Source organism: Sardina pilchardus, chromosome 8, assembly GCF_963854185.1.
Source record: "Sardina pilchardus chromosome 8, fSarPil1.1, whole genome shotgun sequence".
Classification (NCBI taxonomy): Eukaryota; Metazoa; Chordata; class Actinopteri; order Clupeiformes; family Clupeidae; genus Sardina; species Sardina pilchardus.
In genome coordinates, this window is record NC_085001.1 from 6,611,464 (window position 1) to 6,631,635 (window position 20,172).

General features: G+C 45.0%; 1 protein-coding gene across 1 annotated transcript in view; it reads left to right on the plus strand.

The window, feature by feature from the left end:
• Positions 1–20,172, plus strand: part of ksr2 (kinase suppressor of ras 2) — a 93,389-nt gene that overhangs the window by 46,748 nt on the left and 26,469 nt on the right. Inside the window, 1 exon segment of the mRNA XM_062543840.1 lies at positions 10,978–11,156. Coding sequence (XP_062399824.1) covers positions 10,978–11,156 — 179 coding nt within the window.

Genomic DNA, 20,172 nt, shown 5'->3' on the forward strand with positions numbered 1-20,172 from the left:
AGCTTGTTTCCTCTCCCTGCTTCTCTCTAATAGTTTGGGGGTTTGCTGTTTGTTTGTTTGTTTTTGCTGTTAACTTCTAAAAGAAAGAATGTATTTCTGCTGAGAGAGTGTTTGCTGTTTGTGTTTGCTTCTTGTTGTTTATGTTTGAATTTTGGAGGAGCATGTAGGAAATGGTTAATGTTAAATTGTTGCAAAGTCAGATCTATGAAGAGGCTATCCTTGTTATCTGAAGTTGCAAACTCTTACTCTTTAGTTTCTTTTTGGACTTCTTTTTGGATCAAAACACTCCTATTGACATTTATTTGGCATCATTTTCTTCTATTGAAAACCAAATACAGACGTGCAAGCACACACACACACACACACACACACACACACACACACACACACACACAGAAAAACACACACGCGTTCCAGCTATTCACAACGAATGAATGAGAAACATTTACATTACAAGTAACATTTACATTACGATAGATAGATAGATAGATAGATACTTTATTGATACCCAAGGGGAAATTCAAGAAGGAAAGGAAGGGGAAAGAAAAAAAATATCTTCATATTTACATTACCAAATCTGAGAACAGACTCTTAGTAATTTGCCTTCTGATATACTGTGTGGACTTGCTTGAACTCCCCCTTCCCTCCCTTCCCTCAGAGACTGCCTCTATGAGTCTCCCCTTGCCACGCGAGCGAGCGAGCGCGCGAGTCATCAGTAGTCTACCCATTCCTCGGCTAATTATCCCACTGCATACATTGATCAGGGATTAACCTTTGACCCCCCTGCACACATTCCTCGCTAATGAGAAACCCTCGCTGGAGTGAGAGGGACCCGACGTTTTCTCGCCTCTTCAGACTGCAGATTCCGTGAGCCTCTTGTGTGTGCACGGCTACTTGACTACATGCCTGATGAGGAGGTGCATGCTGACGGATCGACTTCGCCGTCTCTCAGCCTATCTGAGCTCAGCCCTGCACAGCACACCAAGCCCAGGCATTCCCTCTCTTTTGTCTGGGTTGTGCTCGGTTAGGTAGGTTAGGTATGACTGTCATTTTCACATGTTTTTAAATGAACCTCAGAAATCTGGTTACTCTTTCAAGGATTTCTCCAGCTGCCTTTCATGTGTGTGTATGTGTGTGTGTGTGTGTGTGTGTGTGTGTGTGTGTGGCATTGTTGAGGTGCACTATTGTGGAGGGAGCTTTGTCAAGGGAAGGGTAAATTTGGAGTGAGGGTTGCTTGATAACTGCGTTGTTGTCCTCAATTGGATTCTTTCGTTTTTGGTTCAGCATAGGAGCAAAGGGGATTTAGGGGAACAGCATGTGAGGATATTAGGGTGTAACAAATTTGCATTCTTTGTAATTTGCACAACAACTGCACCTGTGTGGCTCTGAGGGGACATGTGAGCATGTGTGGACATGTTTATGTGTGTGTGTGTGTGTGTGTGTGTGTGTGTGTGTGTGTGTGTGTGTGTGTGTGTGTGTGTGTGTGTGTGTGTGTGAATGCAGTATATGCCCGTGTGTGGACACATAATGTGACAGACTGCTGCAGTGGCTGCTGGAGCCGGTAGCTGAGGGGTTTGGAAACTTAGTGAATCTGGAGAGAGACGCCAGTGGACTCGGTGACAGTTGGACAGATGGTGCTGGTGTACGTCTCCGGTGTTTCTTGCTGTCGACAGAGCCGCTTGACAGCCAGCCTGCAATTAGCATCTGCTTCCCTACTTAATGAATTGCTCCGTCCATTCACACCCAGCACAGCCCGTAAGAGAGGCGTTCGTCAATGGGCAACATAAGGATCTTTATGTTTCAGCAGATGCTATTCATAGGCCTTGGTGCTGAGTGGAAGCTCCTTATTATTGACTCCCTCACATCAGAGGATGTGTGATGATGAGGAATCTTTTTATAGAGGCCAAAGTGGAATGTTATTAAGATGACTGTGTGCATTCATGTGTGAAGTATTGTCGTCATCACGTAGATGGAAGGTGGTTGGACAGGGGTGTTTGCGCAGAAGTCCTGACGTAGTAAATTTGCTCCACATTTGAAGCAGTCAGGATGTGTGTGGATTGTTGGTTAAGCCTATTTAATGATAGCCAGACCTCATTTAGTATATTCCATATTCCACATTTAAAAACAACAGTAACTAGCACCGACAGCACAGTTGATGACTGAAGGAGTTTCCTTGAAAGAGAAGGGAGACTGACAAGGAGAAATGGTCTAAAGTGAATGAACGTCAGGAGATTGTCATGATTTATAGGTCTATATTTAATTTAACTTTAAAGTATAATAGTTTGTAACCTGATTGGTCTTGACATTTAAGTAGCCTGTGCCAGCAGTGTAGTTTTATATATGCTCTTTTCTGCAACCGATGCCGAGCTGGAGCATAACCTTGTCACGGTCATCGCAATAACCTGAAATGGTGTCCAATTTGTGTCATTAATCCTGAAGAGTTTTCCACCACCTGAATTCTGAAGACTTTTCTGCCACCTGACACCCCAAAAAAATATGACTAAGGAATAATCCCTTCGGGCAGTGTAGTTTCACACTCCTCTGCCACCCAAATTACCGAACCACTGCCTCATGTGCCCCAGGGCCCGCGGACGAGCTCGCCATGGCTACGAGAGCCAGTAAATGCATTTTCAAAGACACCCCCACCCCCCACCCCCCAAAAAAAGTGCTCGAGGTGCCGCACTCTTACTGCCTCTTAAACTTTTCCATCCGTCAGTTGGAGTGGATGCGCGACCATTAATTTTGCTTATGTTGCCTCGGCTCGTCTCGTTCGCCCTCTCTCTAATTCTCTCCCGCTGCCGCCTCGTGCCCTTTTCAAAGCGAGTACCTCTCCTGGCTCGAGTGATAATTAACAGAGCTCATTTGGTATGTTAATACGGATCAACATGTGTGTGTGGAAAGGCCACCGTCGTTCATAGCCTCGTCAGCGTCTACGTGCAACGGAGGGTCTTGGAGCGCTGGGTGGAGGGAGGTGGTGTGTGTGTGTGTGTGTGTGTGTGTGTGGGGGGGTGATATAAAACTGATGTTCTTGTGTCTGTGTCTATGACTGCCATCATGGTTACCGGTTGAAACTTTTAAAACTACATGATACAAAGGGGCCTAAATTAAATAGATGACAAAATGCAAACTGAAACTAATGCACTCTACTAAGACACTCTGCTTCTTGCCTGATTTTGAACATTGCCCATCACTCATATTATGGCTCCTTTGTTATCATAATGCAACTTTGCTACCTCACAAAATCAACACATAGCAGGTGTTGCAGGTCAGAGTTTGAGATCTGCTTCTGATCTGTTTGCCGATAAATCACAATGCCGTGCTATGGAGACAGGAGGGGGGCTCTTCTTCTTCTCCTTCTTCTTCTTCTTCTTCTTCTTCTTCTTTTTCTTCTTCTTCTTCTTCTACTTCTTCTCCCCTTCCAGCGTTATTCCTTGCTGGATTTAGCTCCACCTGAAGGGAGACATTAGTCCGTATTGTGGGTTCTCTGGCTCAACGTTTGGGTTTGATTAAAAAATGTCTCCTCCATGTCTCTCTGGGCTGGCACTCTCTCCATTCCTCACTGTCTCACTCTCATTATTTCTCAATAACACGTCCGGTTTAAATTGTCATCATATATCTGAATCTGGGAAATAACCCAGCTCAAAGAGAGATATTTGCGCACTTCTGACTCTTCACAGGATCTCATGTCTAACAATGCATGGTTGACCCTGTGAGGGTTTATCTGACTTATAAAGATGACTCTAATAAGTGTGATGATGATCCTTGATGGTTTCTAGGTATCCACTGTGGATGTGCTGTTTATAGATGTGTGTTTGTGAGTGACTAAGTGTGTGTGTTTGTGTGTTAGAGAGAGAGTGAGAAGGGAGAAACAGAGAGAATTTATATGAGCATATGTGTGTGTGTGTGTGTGTGTGTGTGTGTGTGTGTGCATGTAGTTTGATAGAGTGGAAGCGACGAGAGAATGTGTGTGTGAGCGTGTGCATGTATGTGCCTGAACAGTTGAGCTGTTGAGGAAGCTCATCCATGTTTATCAGGGCTTTGGCATCCGGCCGTTAATGGCCAGTCAGATTAAAAGGATGTCAGAACACATCAGGGAAAAAAAAAAAAAAAAACGAGGAGGGGGGGACGGGGTTGGGGGGTTGAGAAAAACTCCAGCCCGTCTCGCGTGCTCCATCTAGCCCAGTGCTCAGGGGCCTTCATCCTTCTAGAGGGCCGGCAGGACGGCGAGGCATGCTTATGAATTTATATGAGTAGTTAAAGGCACGTCATCTGGCTGTCCAGGCCGGCGCAGGGCCCGCCTGTGCATAATTGATTTATTAAACCCACGAGTGCGGGGTGATGATGGGAGTTTGTGTGCGGGGCCACGGGTGTGGTGAGGGCGGCTCTCGGCGTTTGGGACGCGCGCGCGGGGCCCTTCGAGTCGGAGATTTACGCTGATGCGTTGACAACCCCGTTTGTTTGTTTCATGCCCCTGAAATACAACCGGCAATATACACGAAAGCTCATTCCGCAATCCGTCAGATAGAGCGATAGTTGTTATCAGCGTTACCAATATCGATGTTTGTTATTTGAATATAAATCCTGCCTTATAAAGGTGCCTTATCGAGTTAACCCCAAGCAGTTTGAACGTATTGCTGTGACTCAATTCAGTTTTCAGCTGTGGCCAATAACTGTCAATATCGGCACACTTAAGAGGCTCATTCGAAGTCGTGATTCAAAGGTGTGACCCCTTCTTCTCTTGTGCCGGTCTTCACATCTCGATGTTAACAATCAGATGGGCGGTTGGTTGGTGTGGACTCATATCTGATCGAGAAAAGAATAAATCCTTGTTTGAGTGCGTTGAAGAGGCCACAGCACTCGCTTGATGCTCGACTCTCTAGAAGCCTCCACACACATCTGTGACTGAGTGGTGTTGCACGCCCTGGATCTCTCCGTAGGTGGACCTGAAGCCATCAGAGGGAATGGCCCGTGAAGGCTAATCCACCGCGTCATGTGATTTAAGCTGAAGAGAAAGATTGAGTCCCTTCACAGGGTGCCACTGGTGACACAGGGACTTCACCAGTGGCAGCTGTAGCAGTATAGGATAACTGCCTAATATAATTAAGCCATTGCATCACAGAGAAGAATCATTTCATATTTTTGCCATTTACTGTAAATATATATTATTTATCTAGGCATTTACTTGTGCGTTTATCAGGGGATATTATGAAATATTTAACATATTAACGTATGAAGATTGATTCTGCAATGGTATGAACAATAGATATTGAATAGAAAAGAATATATACTTTTTTTTTGATCCCGTGAGGGAAATTCGTTTCTCTGCATTTAACCCAATTTAACCGATGTCAGTAGATTGAGGAGCATTCTGTTTCTTTTTTGTAAAGCCTTTGCATTCCATGCAATTGAATTGACATGAACGTAACCACATTCTGAAGAATTTCAACGACTTCTTCATAGTGAATGTTTGATTCATGGCAGCATAAACACGTCTGTGATTGGAAACAGTATGGAAAACCTTCCCCGACAGCATCAAAGGTGTGTTGATGCATTACAAATCAGCCATTTTGATTGTGAAAGCTGGATGCTCCACTTGAGCTACATTTACAGATCAATCCTCATTTCCAATTCCTCTGAGCCAGCATGCAGCTAGAATCTCCCACTAAGTTTGTAAGCATACAGCAAGCCTAGTTAGCATGCAGCTAGTCCTCTCCCGCATCTGTTGTGAGTAGGTAAAGGCAGCCAAGCACTTGCAGCAGTTCAGCATGAAGACTTCACTTCTAGACCTTTCCAAATGGTTTGAGGCGGTGATATGCGGCTAAGGAGTGTGGCTAGAGAACTCCGCCGCCAACACCAGGGGTTGGGACCCTGAGGAGGTTGAATCTCTCCATCATACGGGCCACTATAAAAGACAAGAGGTGACTCACCTGTCTGCAGGGTAGGACAACACAATAGGTATCAGCCACCTCCCGCATCTGCTTGCGTAGGTATGATGAGTGGCGTGTGGGTGAGGGTTTGGGTGTGTGCGTGTGTCTGTGTGTCTGTGTGTGTGTGTGTGTGTGTGTGTGTGTGTGTGTGTGTGGTGTGTGTGTTTCTGAGTGTGTGGGTGTGTGTGTGTCTGTGTGTGTTTGTGTGTGTGTGTGCGTGTGCGTGTGCATGTCTGTGTCTGAGAGAGAGAACTCATGAGAGCTAACAAGGTTTTTCAGTTGTGCCCTCAGCCCGTTGCTGGAAATGCCTTTGAAAAAAAAAATACTGATAAAATGCTTGAGTGTAGAATCAAAGTAATTGAAATGAGGAGCTGCTTGATTCCCACTGGCTTGTTGTGCCTCAGAGTACTCAGAAACCCAGGGGGCTTCGTACTTAGCATCACAGCTGCTCTTTGATGAATTTAGGAAGATTACAGTGTTCAACAGGTCAAGATGTGCGCGCCTCTTCATCTGATAGTGTTCTAATTTAGCGCAATAAAGTAGCATTGGCTAATGCGTGGATCAACATGAAGGCACCATACCCGTTAGTTCATAATCAGTATATAATGGCAAGTGCTGAAGATTTATTTACATTCACTGATAAATTACCAGGATTTGTCAACTAGTAATATTTAATGTGTTATTCAGTCTGGTAAATGTTGTTTTGCTACCTTTACTGCTATTGTTAGATCACCTGAGCAAGAGGAAGAAGTGTCCTTGATCCTGGTGAAAGATTGTTGATATTTGAACTCAACAGAGAGTTCAGTGTATGCCCGTTAAATACAAACAAATTGTTCCTGGACTAATGGTCACAGAGTCACACAGTTAAGTTACATTCAAGAGCATAGATGGATAGACAAGATAGATCGTCAGAAGATTAAAAGTCACAGTGGGTTTTGGTCAATCTCTGGTCAGAGTGCCTGTAACAGCAATACCATACAAGTCATTATTAAATTAGCTAGCTGGCCACTTATATAATTGTATAATACATATAATATGTCAAATAAATCTAGATGTAAGTGTATGCTTTAAGTCAAAGTGAACTCTCTGCCTGTAACAGCAGCATTGCACACATTGTTCCTCATCAAACATGATCAGAGTGACCCCTTTTTTGACCAGTGAACCTCCTACCAAAAATGGCTCCCTCCACCCTGCCTTCTCCTATTTACGGACTCATTTCTTTATGGAGCGCTGCAGCCTGTTTTTCTTTGTTAGCTAACGAGGCCTGCGCCGACCGTCTTTTTATAGGAGCCCGAGCACCTGCAGGGCTGTAGTGTCCTCTGTGTTCTCACTGGAGGATGATGGGACGCCGCCATTGGTCGGCGCGGCCGTAACGACGTCACGGCGGCACCTGGGTGTGTGTTGCGGAGCGGGGCTGCAGTCGGGCCCGTGCGGTAATTGGTCTTGGCTCCCGCGCGCTGCTCGCAAGATGTCTGGCTTTGATGCCAGGTTCATCGCCAAAAATAAATGTTAACTTCTGTGTGATGAGTTTTTAAGGAGAGAAAAAAGCAAAGTGGGGAAAAAAAGATATTTAAAAAAAAAAAAAAAAAAACTGCTGTCAGACTGAACACTTAAAAATTCTTTTTGATTTGGAATGGATGAAAACTTATTAGCGGTATTTTTGGGTAATTTTTAGTCAGCAGGAGACAGCCTGGCATCCTCCTCAGGACAAAACATTGATCAGGTTCAGGGTTGTTGAGAATCTCTTAGTTCTGAAAAAAAGACGGGTGTTTTAATTGAGGTGATGAGTGTATCTCTCCAGACTAATACACTTTATTTATTTTCAAGGTTTCAATGAACATTAGATCTTTTGACATCTCAAGATGATACTTCAAGACAACTGAAGATATTGGTTATCTTTATCAAGCATCCCCAAAGCAAAGCATGTGAATGAATTGAAATTGATTCAGTGCCTAGGACTCTGAGAGCTGCCTGTATGTACCATAATATTAAAGTAACGAGTAAGGTCAGCGTAGTAGTCATCATCCGGTGGGATATACTGTAAAATCAGACTATTAAGAGAGTCACGTGTCAAACTATTTCAGTATGTAATGTACTGTAGATATGTTTACATTAGGACTACAACACAGCTTTTGTAGCCTGTAGATAAAGACATAAAGATCATTCTACATGACCAGCGAAACAGGCCATATTCAGCAGTGCCAAGGATAGAGTACCAGAGCACTGGTAAAATACTGTAGCATTAGTTCTCACTGTTTGTGCCTGCCAGCATACTGATTTAGATTTGATCACCAATGGGTTACTTCAAGAGATACATTGTCTCCACGTCCTCATTCAGTTCTCTCCCCTCCACCCCACTCCACTATCAGATCCCACAGTTGTGCAACCTGTTGGCGTGTAGCAGTAGGAAGAAGGATTGAGGACAGAGGATTGAAACATTCGTTTATTTTCCTCTGCCCCTCCAATTCATATCCACTTGTTTTACTGCCCCCTCCCCCTGCTAGTACCCTCCATCCCCTGGGGCATGTGTATGTATGTGTGTATGTGTGTGTGTGTGTGTGTGTGTGTGTGTGTGTGTGTGTGTGTGTGTGTGTGTGTGTGTCTGTTCATGTGTATGTGTGTGTGTGTGTGTGTGTGTGTGTGTTTATGTGTGTGTCTGTGTCTGTGTGTGTCACTGCTGTCAAGGGCCAGGCCATACACACACACACACACACACACACAGCTCTCAGCACGGATGAGGAATGCATTAAAATCTTAACATCAGACGAGACTGACAGCAGCCTCCATGCTGGCACCGGGGAGGGGGGAGGCAGCGCTCGCAAGCCCAAGAGCAGAGGGAGGACGCTGGGGCTCCAGACACTGGCAGCAGGGGGGTGCATGGTGATATGGGGATGCCTTGACAAGTTGTTATTCTAAGCTTCCCAAAGATGCTCTCTCTCTCTCTCTCTATCTAGCTTTCTTTCTTTCTTTTTCTCTATCTCTCTATCTCTATGTCTGTCATACTTTCTGCTGTATTTCCGCTTGTCCTTCTCTCCCTCCCTTTTGCTCTCTTTGACTCACAACCACAACCCCTCTCTCTCTCTCTCTCTCTCTCTCTCTCTATCTATCTATCTCTCTCGCTCTCTCTCAAGCACACACACACTTCTTTATCTTTTTGGTGATTCAGGGCCAGAGATCATTCCATGAGGATCATTCCAATGATCATCACGACTGGTAGCCAGCCTGAGGCTGCTGCTGCAGTAGTCATCAACATCACAGACCCAACTAATACCAGGCTTTTCAGGGTTGTTCATGGCGTATCTTTCATACTTTGGTGACATTTTTCCTAAACAACAAGAAAGCTTCCAAGTTCTGAAGTTTATGTGATTATGGTAATGGTAAGATAATATAAAATTCATAGAAACTTGGTAATGTAAAATTGGATTACATTAGAGATCTCTAATGCAAGGGGCTGCAAGCTGTTTTTTGTCTTCACAGAAGATGGTGATTCCTTTGAAAACACTTGTACTGCAGGTTGAGGTTTGGCAGTTTGCAGCAAGTTTGTTTGCGCTTGTTTGGACTTGTTTCCGTTTTTATCCTCATATTCCTCAAGTGCTACCCCCCATCATCACTCATACGCTCTAGACTGAAATATAATAGCGTGGCCAAGTATAGCTGCAGCTTCCTCCCCCTGTTTCCAGCCGTAGTAAGCAACACCGGCGAGCTCGTCCGCCGCGCGCGGAGGTCCCTTTCATTGTCAGCGGCGCACGCGGGAAGATGAATGAACTTAATTAGATCAGAGTGGCGTAATGTGGTTTTGCCTAAATTGCTGACAAAGGCTTTAGCCGGAATAAAAGAGAGGGGAACTGATAACCTGGAGCGGGGACTGGCTTTATTGCGCTGGGGTTCGGGCGGCAATGATGTGGCTGGCGAGTTTAAGCGTCTAATTGTCTGACTCAGTTGGAGGAAACATCCTCAAGGCTCTAATTCGCTGGCATCTAAATGAACTATCTCGCAGAGGAGTCTGTCTCTCCCTCTCCTCTTTCTCTCCTTTCCTTCTTTCTTTCTTTCTTTCTTTCTTTCTTTCTTTCTTTCTCACTTGCTCCAGGAGCGCACGCTCATTAATGGTGTTAAGGAGACAGAGTGATGAGAAGAGAATGAATGAACGAGAGAGAGAGAGAAAGAGAGTGTGAGCTACGAAAGGGCAAACACAGAGAGAGAGAGAGAGAAGAGAGAGAGAGAGAGAGAGAGCAGGGGGTTAGAGCATGTTACGTATATGGGTCACCTTTACAGGGTCACCGTGGCTGCTCTGTTAGTGGCTCTTGACATGTGCTTACACTGACCATGACTGGCCAGTGGAGAGCTGTGCTAAGCAGGGGCCATTATGAAGTGAAGGGCTTCAAAAATGCGGTTTCACAGATGACCCCCCCCCCCACACACACACACACTCCTTCATGCCCACCCCCCCCCCCCCCATGGCAGTCTCTGGGTATTTCAGTACAGGGGTACACGCTCAGGGTGGTCGATTGGATGGAGTCACACCTGTAATAGAAGGGCCTTTCAATTTCTCCATGGTGCGAGATGGTTGGAGTCCCTGTGGAGAGCCTGCTACTCAGGCTGCAGTTTGCCCATTGGGTATATTCCTGCAGATGGAGAAGTTCTTCCCAGTCAGTGAGTTTAAAGCAGCATTATGGAAATTAAAACTGTAAAAAGAGCAGACAGAGTGAAATAAACCATTTAGGTTAATGGAGATTCTTGTAAATCCGGTTTCACCAGATTGTTGTCTTAATGTTGTAGCTGCAAGTTCCACGTTATGCTAATAATTGATTCTGGACATACACACATCCACATCCACATCATACTCTCTCTCTCTCACACACACACACACACACACACACACAAACACACACATACGCAGATTACGCACACACACACACACACACACACACACACACACACGCACGCACACAGATTTTAGTACTTCTCATCAAGTTAGCGCCTCCAAGCTCAATCTGCCCTTGTTGACGTGTGTGTTTGTGCTCTGTCCCCTGGGTGCGGTTCCGTTGTGCAGGGCGAGGAAGAAGAACAAGCCCCTGAACCTGAAGATCCACAGCAGCGTGGGCAGCTGTGAGAACCTGCCCACCCAGCGCTCGCCTCTCCACGCCGAGCGCTCGCTGCGCTCCTTCTTCTTCCCGTCCTACGTGCCCTCCACGCCGCCCGTCCACTCCGACGCCTCCACGCCCTCCGCCAGTGAGTGACCGCCCCCCCACCACCACCGGCGCAAATGCCACCTCATCTCACACACACACATGCACACACACACACACACACACACACACAGATGCACAGACACATACACGATACACGACACACACACACACACACACACACTGTTGTGCGTGTTAGTAATATTTAACGGTGTTTTAACATAAGAAATATGTAAGGGATAATGGACGACACGGCATTAGGTTCACAGAAATAAGTGAGTGACCGCCCCCCACCGGGCAAATGCCACCTCATCATCACATACAGTACACACACACACACACACACACTGTTGTGCATGTTCGTAATATTTAACGGTGTTTTACATAAGAAATATGTAAGGGATAATGGACAACACGGCGTTAGGTTCACAGAAATAAATGCACGTTGAGGAGGTGAAACGACCCCGATGCACAGCAGAGGGGCATTTCACCTTGTAAGTGCATTTATATCTGTGAACCGAATGCCATGAAGTCCATTATCCCTCTTCGTCCACCGTTGCCACTTGTGTTGTCTTCACTTCCTGTTGTCCTATTTCTCCTGTTGTCAAGTGGGCATGTCCGAGGATTCTGATGAACCTTAGCTTTGAAAATATTTTACTTAGCCTACATGCCATCCAACTAGCTAAAATCCACCTCCGTGATATGCTACAATGTTACTACGTTCTGAACGTCTGTATCACAGCTTGGATGCAATGTCTCAGTTCATTAAAGTTTGGCGATTTAATTAACAAGTGTGTTATGGCCAACAAACGGTAAATACTCCTTCATACGGTTAATACACCTTTTTCGGCCAGGTGAAGCCAATTAGTATCGCACAATTGTTTGTGCCCTCTGTAAACAATATTGATAACTGATATTACTCAAATAGCCCTGATCGAAAGGTGACCTACCCTTGAATGTTTGATCTAATGATATACACACAAGCTTACAGAATTAAGCGTAAATTTCAGGTGCCCAATAACCCAGTGACCCTCAGTTGTGAAACGACTGGAGAACACAAAAACAGGTGTAAGACATGTTTACCGGTCATTTCCATGCAAAGCTTGCCTAAGCATATGAGTCTGAACGTGAGCGGGTGGCTATGCTCAAATCTCACATCAAGTCTGGTGTGCAAGTTGTTGAGTTATCATGGTCTAACAGTGCAGCATGGTAAATTGGCGGAGGGTTGGAAAGTTGGAGAGTTACTTATATTACTGGAGTATTGTCTGTTGCAGAGGTTCTCAAACTTTCTGGGGCTAACAAAGATCAATCCAAAACACCAAAGCACAACTTATGGTCAGACCTACTGTTTATAATAAGTCACACACATTATGAAAGGACACCCATTACAAGCACAGAATTACTTTTGTTGATAAAATCAGTTTATTTTCAAAAGCACAACCGTCAGGTCATGTACTACGCTTTTGTTTTCTTATGCAGAAAAGAAAATGCTTTCATCCATCCAGTCTCCGGCGTTCCATGGACATATTTGTGTTATTTTTTTCCAGAGACAAATGGAGTGCGTCGTATTGTTTTGTAATGAATGCATTTGCGTTCTGCCTGCAAAACAAAATTCGTAACACTTAAGTCCTCATATTCTCCCGAACCTCCTTCCATGCCACTTCTGATAGTCACAACTAACTGGTTCAGCTAGACTTGCAACGTCACTGTGGCTGTCCTCAGATCAGACATTTTGCCTTCATACGGACATATGAACCTCCATATTTTAAATTCTAGGGGCAAGGCCTCTGCCACACTCAACAGCACCTGTTCAGTCTTTTGCTGTAATTCGAGTGAAACGAACAGTTTCATAAATCACACGTGATTCCTGTCGTCAAATGACTTCTGCACTCATATCTGGGCTGGTTTCTATGTGTGATGGATGGTGTGGGCCAATGACTCCAAATTAGATCATGCTTTAATAATAAAGAAGAATGAAGAAATACATTCCCGTAGATACGCCGCTCACAGCATTAACCGCAGGGCTGCAGAAATGTTGCATAATTTAAGTAAAGATTTATCTTAAAGTTAAGATTTGTATTCAGGAAATCTATTATATATATATATATATATTAGACATAGTAGACATATTATAACGTTATGTTATAATAATGTTATTAACTTCACCCCAGAACTTTAACTGACTGTTATGTATGCCGCACTAGGATGCTTAAGAGCTTAATAAGAATGCTTAAAGCAGGGTCCCAGTTCTTTTCCTCTTTGTTTCTTCAATTACACTGACATTGAAATAATGGCCTGGAAAAGATCGGATCGAAAAAGATGAGTTTCCCCCCTCTTATTGCTTCCCCCCCCCCCCCCCCTCTTTGCTCACTGTTTGCCTTTGGCTATTACTTCCTGTGAGGCGTTTGCAGGAAGAGCGAGGGCCGCGGTGCATGCATATACATTTCCCCTGGCGGCAGAGGGAGGTGTGGACGCGCATCACATTATTAGGTCATCACAAGCCATAAGCTGAACACTATGAGTGGCATCTGTGTGTGTGTGTGTGTGTGTGTGTGTGTGTGTGTGTGTGTGTGTGTGTGTACATGCTGAGTGGCATCTGTGTGCGTGAGGAGGCTAAGCATGCCAATGACTTCCAGGCTTCTGGATAATAGCTCCTCATCCTCTTCACTGTGGAGCTGCTTGCCAGGCAAAATTCATGGCGTGCGTTTCTAAAGATGGGTGCCTCCCCATCACCCCCCCCCCCCCTTCTCTCGCTCTCTCTCTCTTAATCACAAACACACACACACACACACACACACACACACACACACACACACACACACACAAACACACACACACACACACACAACACGCATGCATGCGGTAGGGGCTCTTTCATTGCAGTAGAATCACTCAACCACAAGGCAGCTATCATCATTTCTCGCAGTGCCACAACAGGGGTAACAAAGCGAATGTGTTACTGTGGGTGCACATCTGAAAGTGTCAGTGAAGAGAAATGTAATTGACCCTCATAGTTCTCTTTTTTTGTTTAAAAAATGTTTCCCACTTATAAGAGCATCACTGCAGCAAGTACCGCACTAGGGAGAATAGATCAAATAATTATTACTAAACAAGCTGTGCAAGATGTTGTTTGTGTTAAAAGGTTTTGCAAATGGTGCATATCAAATGTTTAATGATATTCCAACACAATAGGTTTTGCTCTACTGGGTCTTGATGTAGCATCTACCCTATGACTCTACAATGGCCTCGTCACTAGGGGATCAGTTTTTGGAATAGGTTTCCTACAGATGGTTTCTTGGTGAAGGGTTGCAGTAGATGGATTTGTGGTGTCATTTACCTGCTCTCACTGGATACGGTTGGTGTAGTGACGTCTGTATTAACTCTTTCAATGCTAGACAGGTGCAGTGGTTTAAATGTCTCTGGTGTTTTGTGGAGTAGGTTTATGGTTAGTTGCATATTTCTTTCATATGGGTTTAATATGGTGTAGTTGGTCTTGGAGTTTTGCGGTGTAGGATTCTTGCGCATGCTAATTTGTGTGAGGTCGTTTAACTGTGGAGAGGCGTGTGCCGCAGGTTTTCCACTGGTCTAGTTCGGACCGGCTTATCGGTAACCGTAGCATCGGGCAACAGGAGCGTCGGCAACAGAGTAGCTGCGGAGACTCGGCGGAGCGTCGGCACACACACGGCTGCACACACACGCTGCTCCGCGCTCCGTCCCTCGCATCCCGACGAGGACAGTGATTTAGACGAATTCATTCCCGTCCGGGCCAAGGCAGAGCCCAGGGTCGGCCCTAATCATTTTCATTGGATTGTGGCAGCGTCCGTAATGGCATTAGCGGCCACTGCCGGCCTGCTCCCCCGGGTCGCTGTCGAAGGGCACGCTGGTAGAAAGCAGACCTGGCCATTTGTGTCGTCAGCCAGGCTAATCGGTCTGCTCCCACTCCTCTCCACTGGGCCGGTGGAGTGATAGATAGACAGATGAGTAGATGGAGGGATGGAGAGAAAAAAGATAGATAGATAGATAGATAGGTAACTTGACTGGTTGATTTATTACAGTAATTGATTACTTAATTGATTAATTGATTTATTGGCCAATAGATAGATGATATAATAGAGAGAGAGAGAGAGAGAGAGAGAGAGAGAGAGAGAGAGTGCATACAAGAGAAATATTAAGACCCTGTTAATTGGTCTGCTCTCACTCTGCTGGGTCGGAGGGCGGTTTGGTGACCACGGTGGTGACGTTTTCTCAGAACTGCTCGGACACAGGACCCCCCCTCACCCAGTCCAAAAGCAAAATAACAAAAGGGAATGACGCATAAACGAAGTGCTTTTGATGTCTGAATCCAGGAGATCAAGTCCTTTTGGCTCTGATCAACAGCTTACGTCAAATGAGTTAGACCTATGGCTTTTGTAATTGGCTTGTCAGTGTCAAGTATGTGATAAAACAGACAGCTTTTGTGTCTGCACGTGTGTGTGTGTGTGTGTGTATGAGAGATGTGTGTGTGTGTGTGTGTGTATGAGAGAGAGAGAGAGAGAGAGAGAGAGAGAGAGAGAGAAAGAGTGAGTGTGTGTGTGTATTTGTGTATTGGTGCTGGTTTGTGTGAGTGTGTGTGCGTGTTGTGCTCTGCTTTGACGTTGAGCTTAAACACTGCAGGTGGAACAAAGCAAACAATGTAGTGCTGCGCACACAGACCGATTTCATTATAAACTTTGATAAAGATCCAAAATGACATCGGAGTGGAGGACATTAGATTTTTGTGCTCGGCTCACGGTGAGGTTTACTGTAGAAGAGCTAATCATTTCTTCACGTTTTTGCTCAATTTCTGTGGCTGCTTTTGAAGGTCTGCCTCGTAGCCAGAACGTGAATAACCACCTGTTGCACGTGCACACACAAGCACCCACCTACCCGCACGGACACAACAACACATCGCACCACAGCTGGCAGACGAGGCGGCTTAAAGCGATGCCTGCACCCACTCCAGCACGTCCGAGCGCCGCTGAGGTCTGTTGACTGTGTTTGGCACCCTTGGCGTACATGTTCGGAGGGCTTTGGCGGCCCCTCCGTGCGGCCGCTCGTGTCTGTGTAGACGGAGCAGAGCACAGGGGCCGGCTGCCCGACGCTGTGAGTGGCAGTCGCCGAGTCGGCTGTCAGCGGCTTTTTAATTTAGAGACTCATGGAGGGTGACTCACTGATACTGGGGCGGTGCTGAGAGACAGAGGGCAAGGGAATGACAGAGGACGCATGATAGATGACATATAGATATAGTTCGATAGATAGATAGATAGATAGATAAATAGATAGATAGATAGATCGATCGGTCGATCGATCGATAGATAGATAGATAGATATCAAGAGAGAGATAACGAGTCTGTCTGTAATGGAAGGCAGCTCTCTGCTGTTTCGCAGCCTTTAGCTCTCTAACGAGTTTCTTGCTGCAGCAGGCATCAAGGTACCAGCTACGAACTTTGTTTCGGACAGCCTAGCAAGATAGCAACACGGAGTTGCCAGGATACCAGAAAGTGGATTAATGAAGCGTTCGACTGCAGCAACAGTTCACAGTTCACAATGACATATCATTTTGGACATTGAAGGCAGCATGAAGGATACGTCTACGCTGCCTTAAATTGTCAGCAAAACAAAGGTATCTTAGAAGGCAGCATTTCTTTCCACTTCGGACACAGCCAAAGAGTAAGTTATAGAGAAAGGAGAGAGTGAGTGAGAAAATGTGAGTGAAAGAAGAGAGAGATAGAGAGAGAAAGAGAGAAAGAGAGGAGAGATAGTGATAGAGAGAGGGAGTGGGGGGGGCATGCAGATAGCTTAAAAAGCAACATGGAGTAGGGCCTCACTACAGGGCTTCACCACTACTGGCCTGATGCCATCAGTTTGGAGTCTGTGTGTGTGTGTGTGTGTGTGTGTGTGTGTGTGTGTGCGCGCGCATGTGTGTGTGTGTGTGTGTGTGTGTGTGTGTGTGTGCGTGTGCGTGTATATGTGTTTTCATTCATTCTTTTATTTATTTATTTGCTTAAAGATGACCCCTATTTCATGAAATCCCGACCTCTCTTGTCCACTGCTGACACAGTGTACTGTAATATGATAAGAGCTTTCTGACAAAAGTGCACCGGCACAGCGGTACTTGAAAAAGAGCGGGTCGCTATGAGTTGAGGGGGTTTGTATAGTGGCTGTGTCCGCCATCGTTTGATGGTCAGTGAAATAGCCTTTTTTTTTTCATGCTGTGCCGGTGTGAATTGAAATCTGTTGACCCCGCTGTTGATGACTACGTTGTCATGGCAACAGGGCTTTGATGTTGAGCAAAAACACGCAGACTCCAAACTCTGCATAGAAGTAAATAAAGAAAATCGAATCAGATTTGCCCCAAGCAGTCTTAGAAGATAGAAGACTGATGTCAACAACTCAAGAGATAGGCCTACATTAGACAGATCTCTCATATGATATTACAGAATTGGAAAAAATAATGAAAGTTGAGGTGATATGTTATACTCATATCTAGTGTTTGACTTAAAACTTTTGTATTTATTTGGTACAATATTTTGACTCACCAAAAAGCATGCCATGTCAAAGTTTACCAGACTATTGGAATCTATTGGGCCAACAGGTCTAAACGAGTCAAATATATCTTGAATGGTCTAGTAGTCCATGATTTTTTATTTTATTTGTGATATTGTTCAAACGGAAAGATATGTTGTGACCCACCACGTGAAAAATAGTTTGCCATTGTAAACCATAGGCATTCTTGATGTTTTCTTTTCCAGTATGAAGAATATTATGATTTCATGAATAATACTACATAGGAACAAAAAAAACCTACTGGCTCCTTCAAAACTGTGAGTGGTTGGCATAGAAACAAGCAAGTAACAAGGCTTAGTGCAGTTTAAAATAAACCTGTCCTTTCAAACCATTGTTTTCAGTTACATTACCGTGTTATTAATAATGATGTGTGTGCAACTCTTAAGGAAATGTCAAATAGCAACCAGATAATTTGTGTAGCATAGGTGGTTGAATGCTGTATAAAGACACATACACAGTTGTATCAAAAAGGAATCACTTTGATGTAAGCCGTAATAAATACATTATCATTATAATTTTGGTGCCCTTGCCAGTGTGTAGTTCGGAAAGTGATTAACAGTAGGCTACTATTTCTCAAGGTATATTGTTAATATTAAAAAAAAAAAAAGGAATAGTAAGTGATTGTAAGGCAATACATTTTTCGTCATTCAGTAAATATTTCCTCACGGTCTGCATGTGCTTTTGTGTTGGCACCCACAAACCCTTGGAACACCTGTTCAGATCAACAGTTTCAGTCTAAACTGTCTTTTTCTAGTATTGCTACAAACCTTCATCTCAAGCACATCTTCTAATATCAAGAGCCAATGTAAGACATGCATTATCACTGCATACACAGACTTACAGGGGAGCTACACCAGGCGCGTAACTGAAACGTTCCGTTTCCGTTTTTTCGAATGTACGCGCCACTGTCGCATCTGGTGTAGCTACTTCCATTGATTATAGTGATTATTAACTGCTGCAGTATACACTTCGCGAATGAAACGCTTCAGTTACGTGCCTGGTGTAGCTCCCCTGTCACACCGAAGGACAATGAGTGAAGCCAAATTGCGAACTATTATGATAAAGTTATTATATATGCACATAGATTAAGGCAAAATTACTTACTTGTTTTACATGTCTAAAACAGAATATTATCCCAAACCTTAATCTCAAACTGATTTTTAGAGAATCCAGCTAAGAACAAACTAAGGCATATCTAGACATACAAAGTACATACTAAGAACATTGAGTGGGGCTATACAACAAGCTAAATAGAGAATAGAGGTATTTTTGCATGAAAATTGAGTTGTATTTGCATGAGAACTACATACTACACAACAGAAAACTACACACATGCCACACACACACACACACACACACACACACAAATAATCACTCTATCTCTCTCACTTATTCCCGCAGTTTCTCTCACACACACACACACACACTCCAGTGACCCTGCCTTCACATCCCCCCGTCCTGCTTGCCCTTCTGGAATGGTCGGTTAGAATGTCTGATTAAGGAAGCGGGTCATTAGGAAGGGGAAGGAGGTTGCGATGGCGACTTCATTAAGGGGAGAGGGGCCGGGGGGGGGGGGGGGGGGCTGGAGGCGAAGGGGCAGAGCAGACAGAGGAGGCCATCAGTGAGGGAAGTGTACTGCTGCTGCTGCTGCTGCTGCTTCTGCTGCCGGTGGTGCTGCCTATGTCTGGCGCCCTCTCATCCTGCAGGCCTTCCCATCAACCATCCATTACACAGCCTCCTGGGGTGGGGAGGCAAGGAGTGGGGACCACTGGGGGAGAGAGGGGGAGAGGAGAGAGGGAGAGAGGGAGGGAGGAAGAGAAGACAGGGGGAGGACAGGGAGGGGCGAGATGGAGGGAGTGAAGGTTGGAGGGAAGAGGAGAGGAGAGAAGAAAGCAGAACTTGATAGGAGAGTGGGGGTGGTGAGTCAAGGAGAAAGGGAGGAAGAGAGGAGAAAGGGCTGACAGGGATGGAGGGAGAGAAGAGAGGGATAGAGAGAGGAGAAGAGGAAAGAGGGGACAGGGGCATGGTGGTGGGCTTGCGTGCCGGTTGGCCGGATGGCTGGACAGACCTCTGCCCTTAATCGATAATGATTATACTGACTGATGAGGTTTTTCATGGGTTGAAGGAAAACAAGCAAACACGCACAGAAATATATACACATATGCATGCAACACCCCCCCCCCCCCCCACACACACACACACACACACACACACATACACACATACACACACACACACACTTCAGTCCTTTATTAGATTAGCAAAACAATTCATCCGAAACACATAAAGCAAAAACACCATTTGTATGAAGGCTTTCATCTGTTAGTTGTGAATTCAGGTGTATGGGAAAAGAGTTTAACATGCTCTATAACAGGGATTCCCACACTGTGGTGGTACGGGAGCTGTTTCCAGGAGGGACGCGAGATGAAAAGGGCTATGGCGGAAAGGTGTTCAAAATGAGTTTAAAGGTCCTA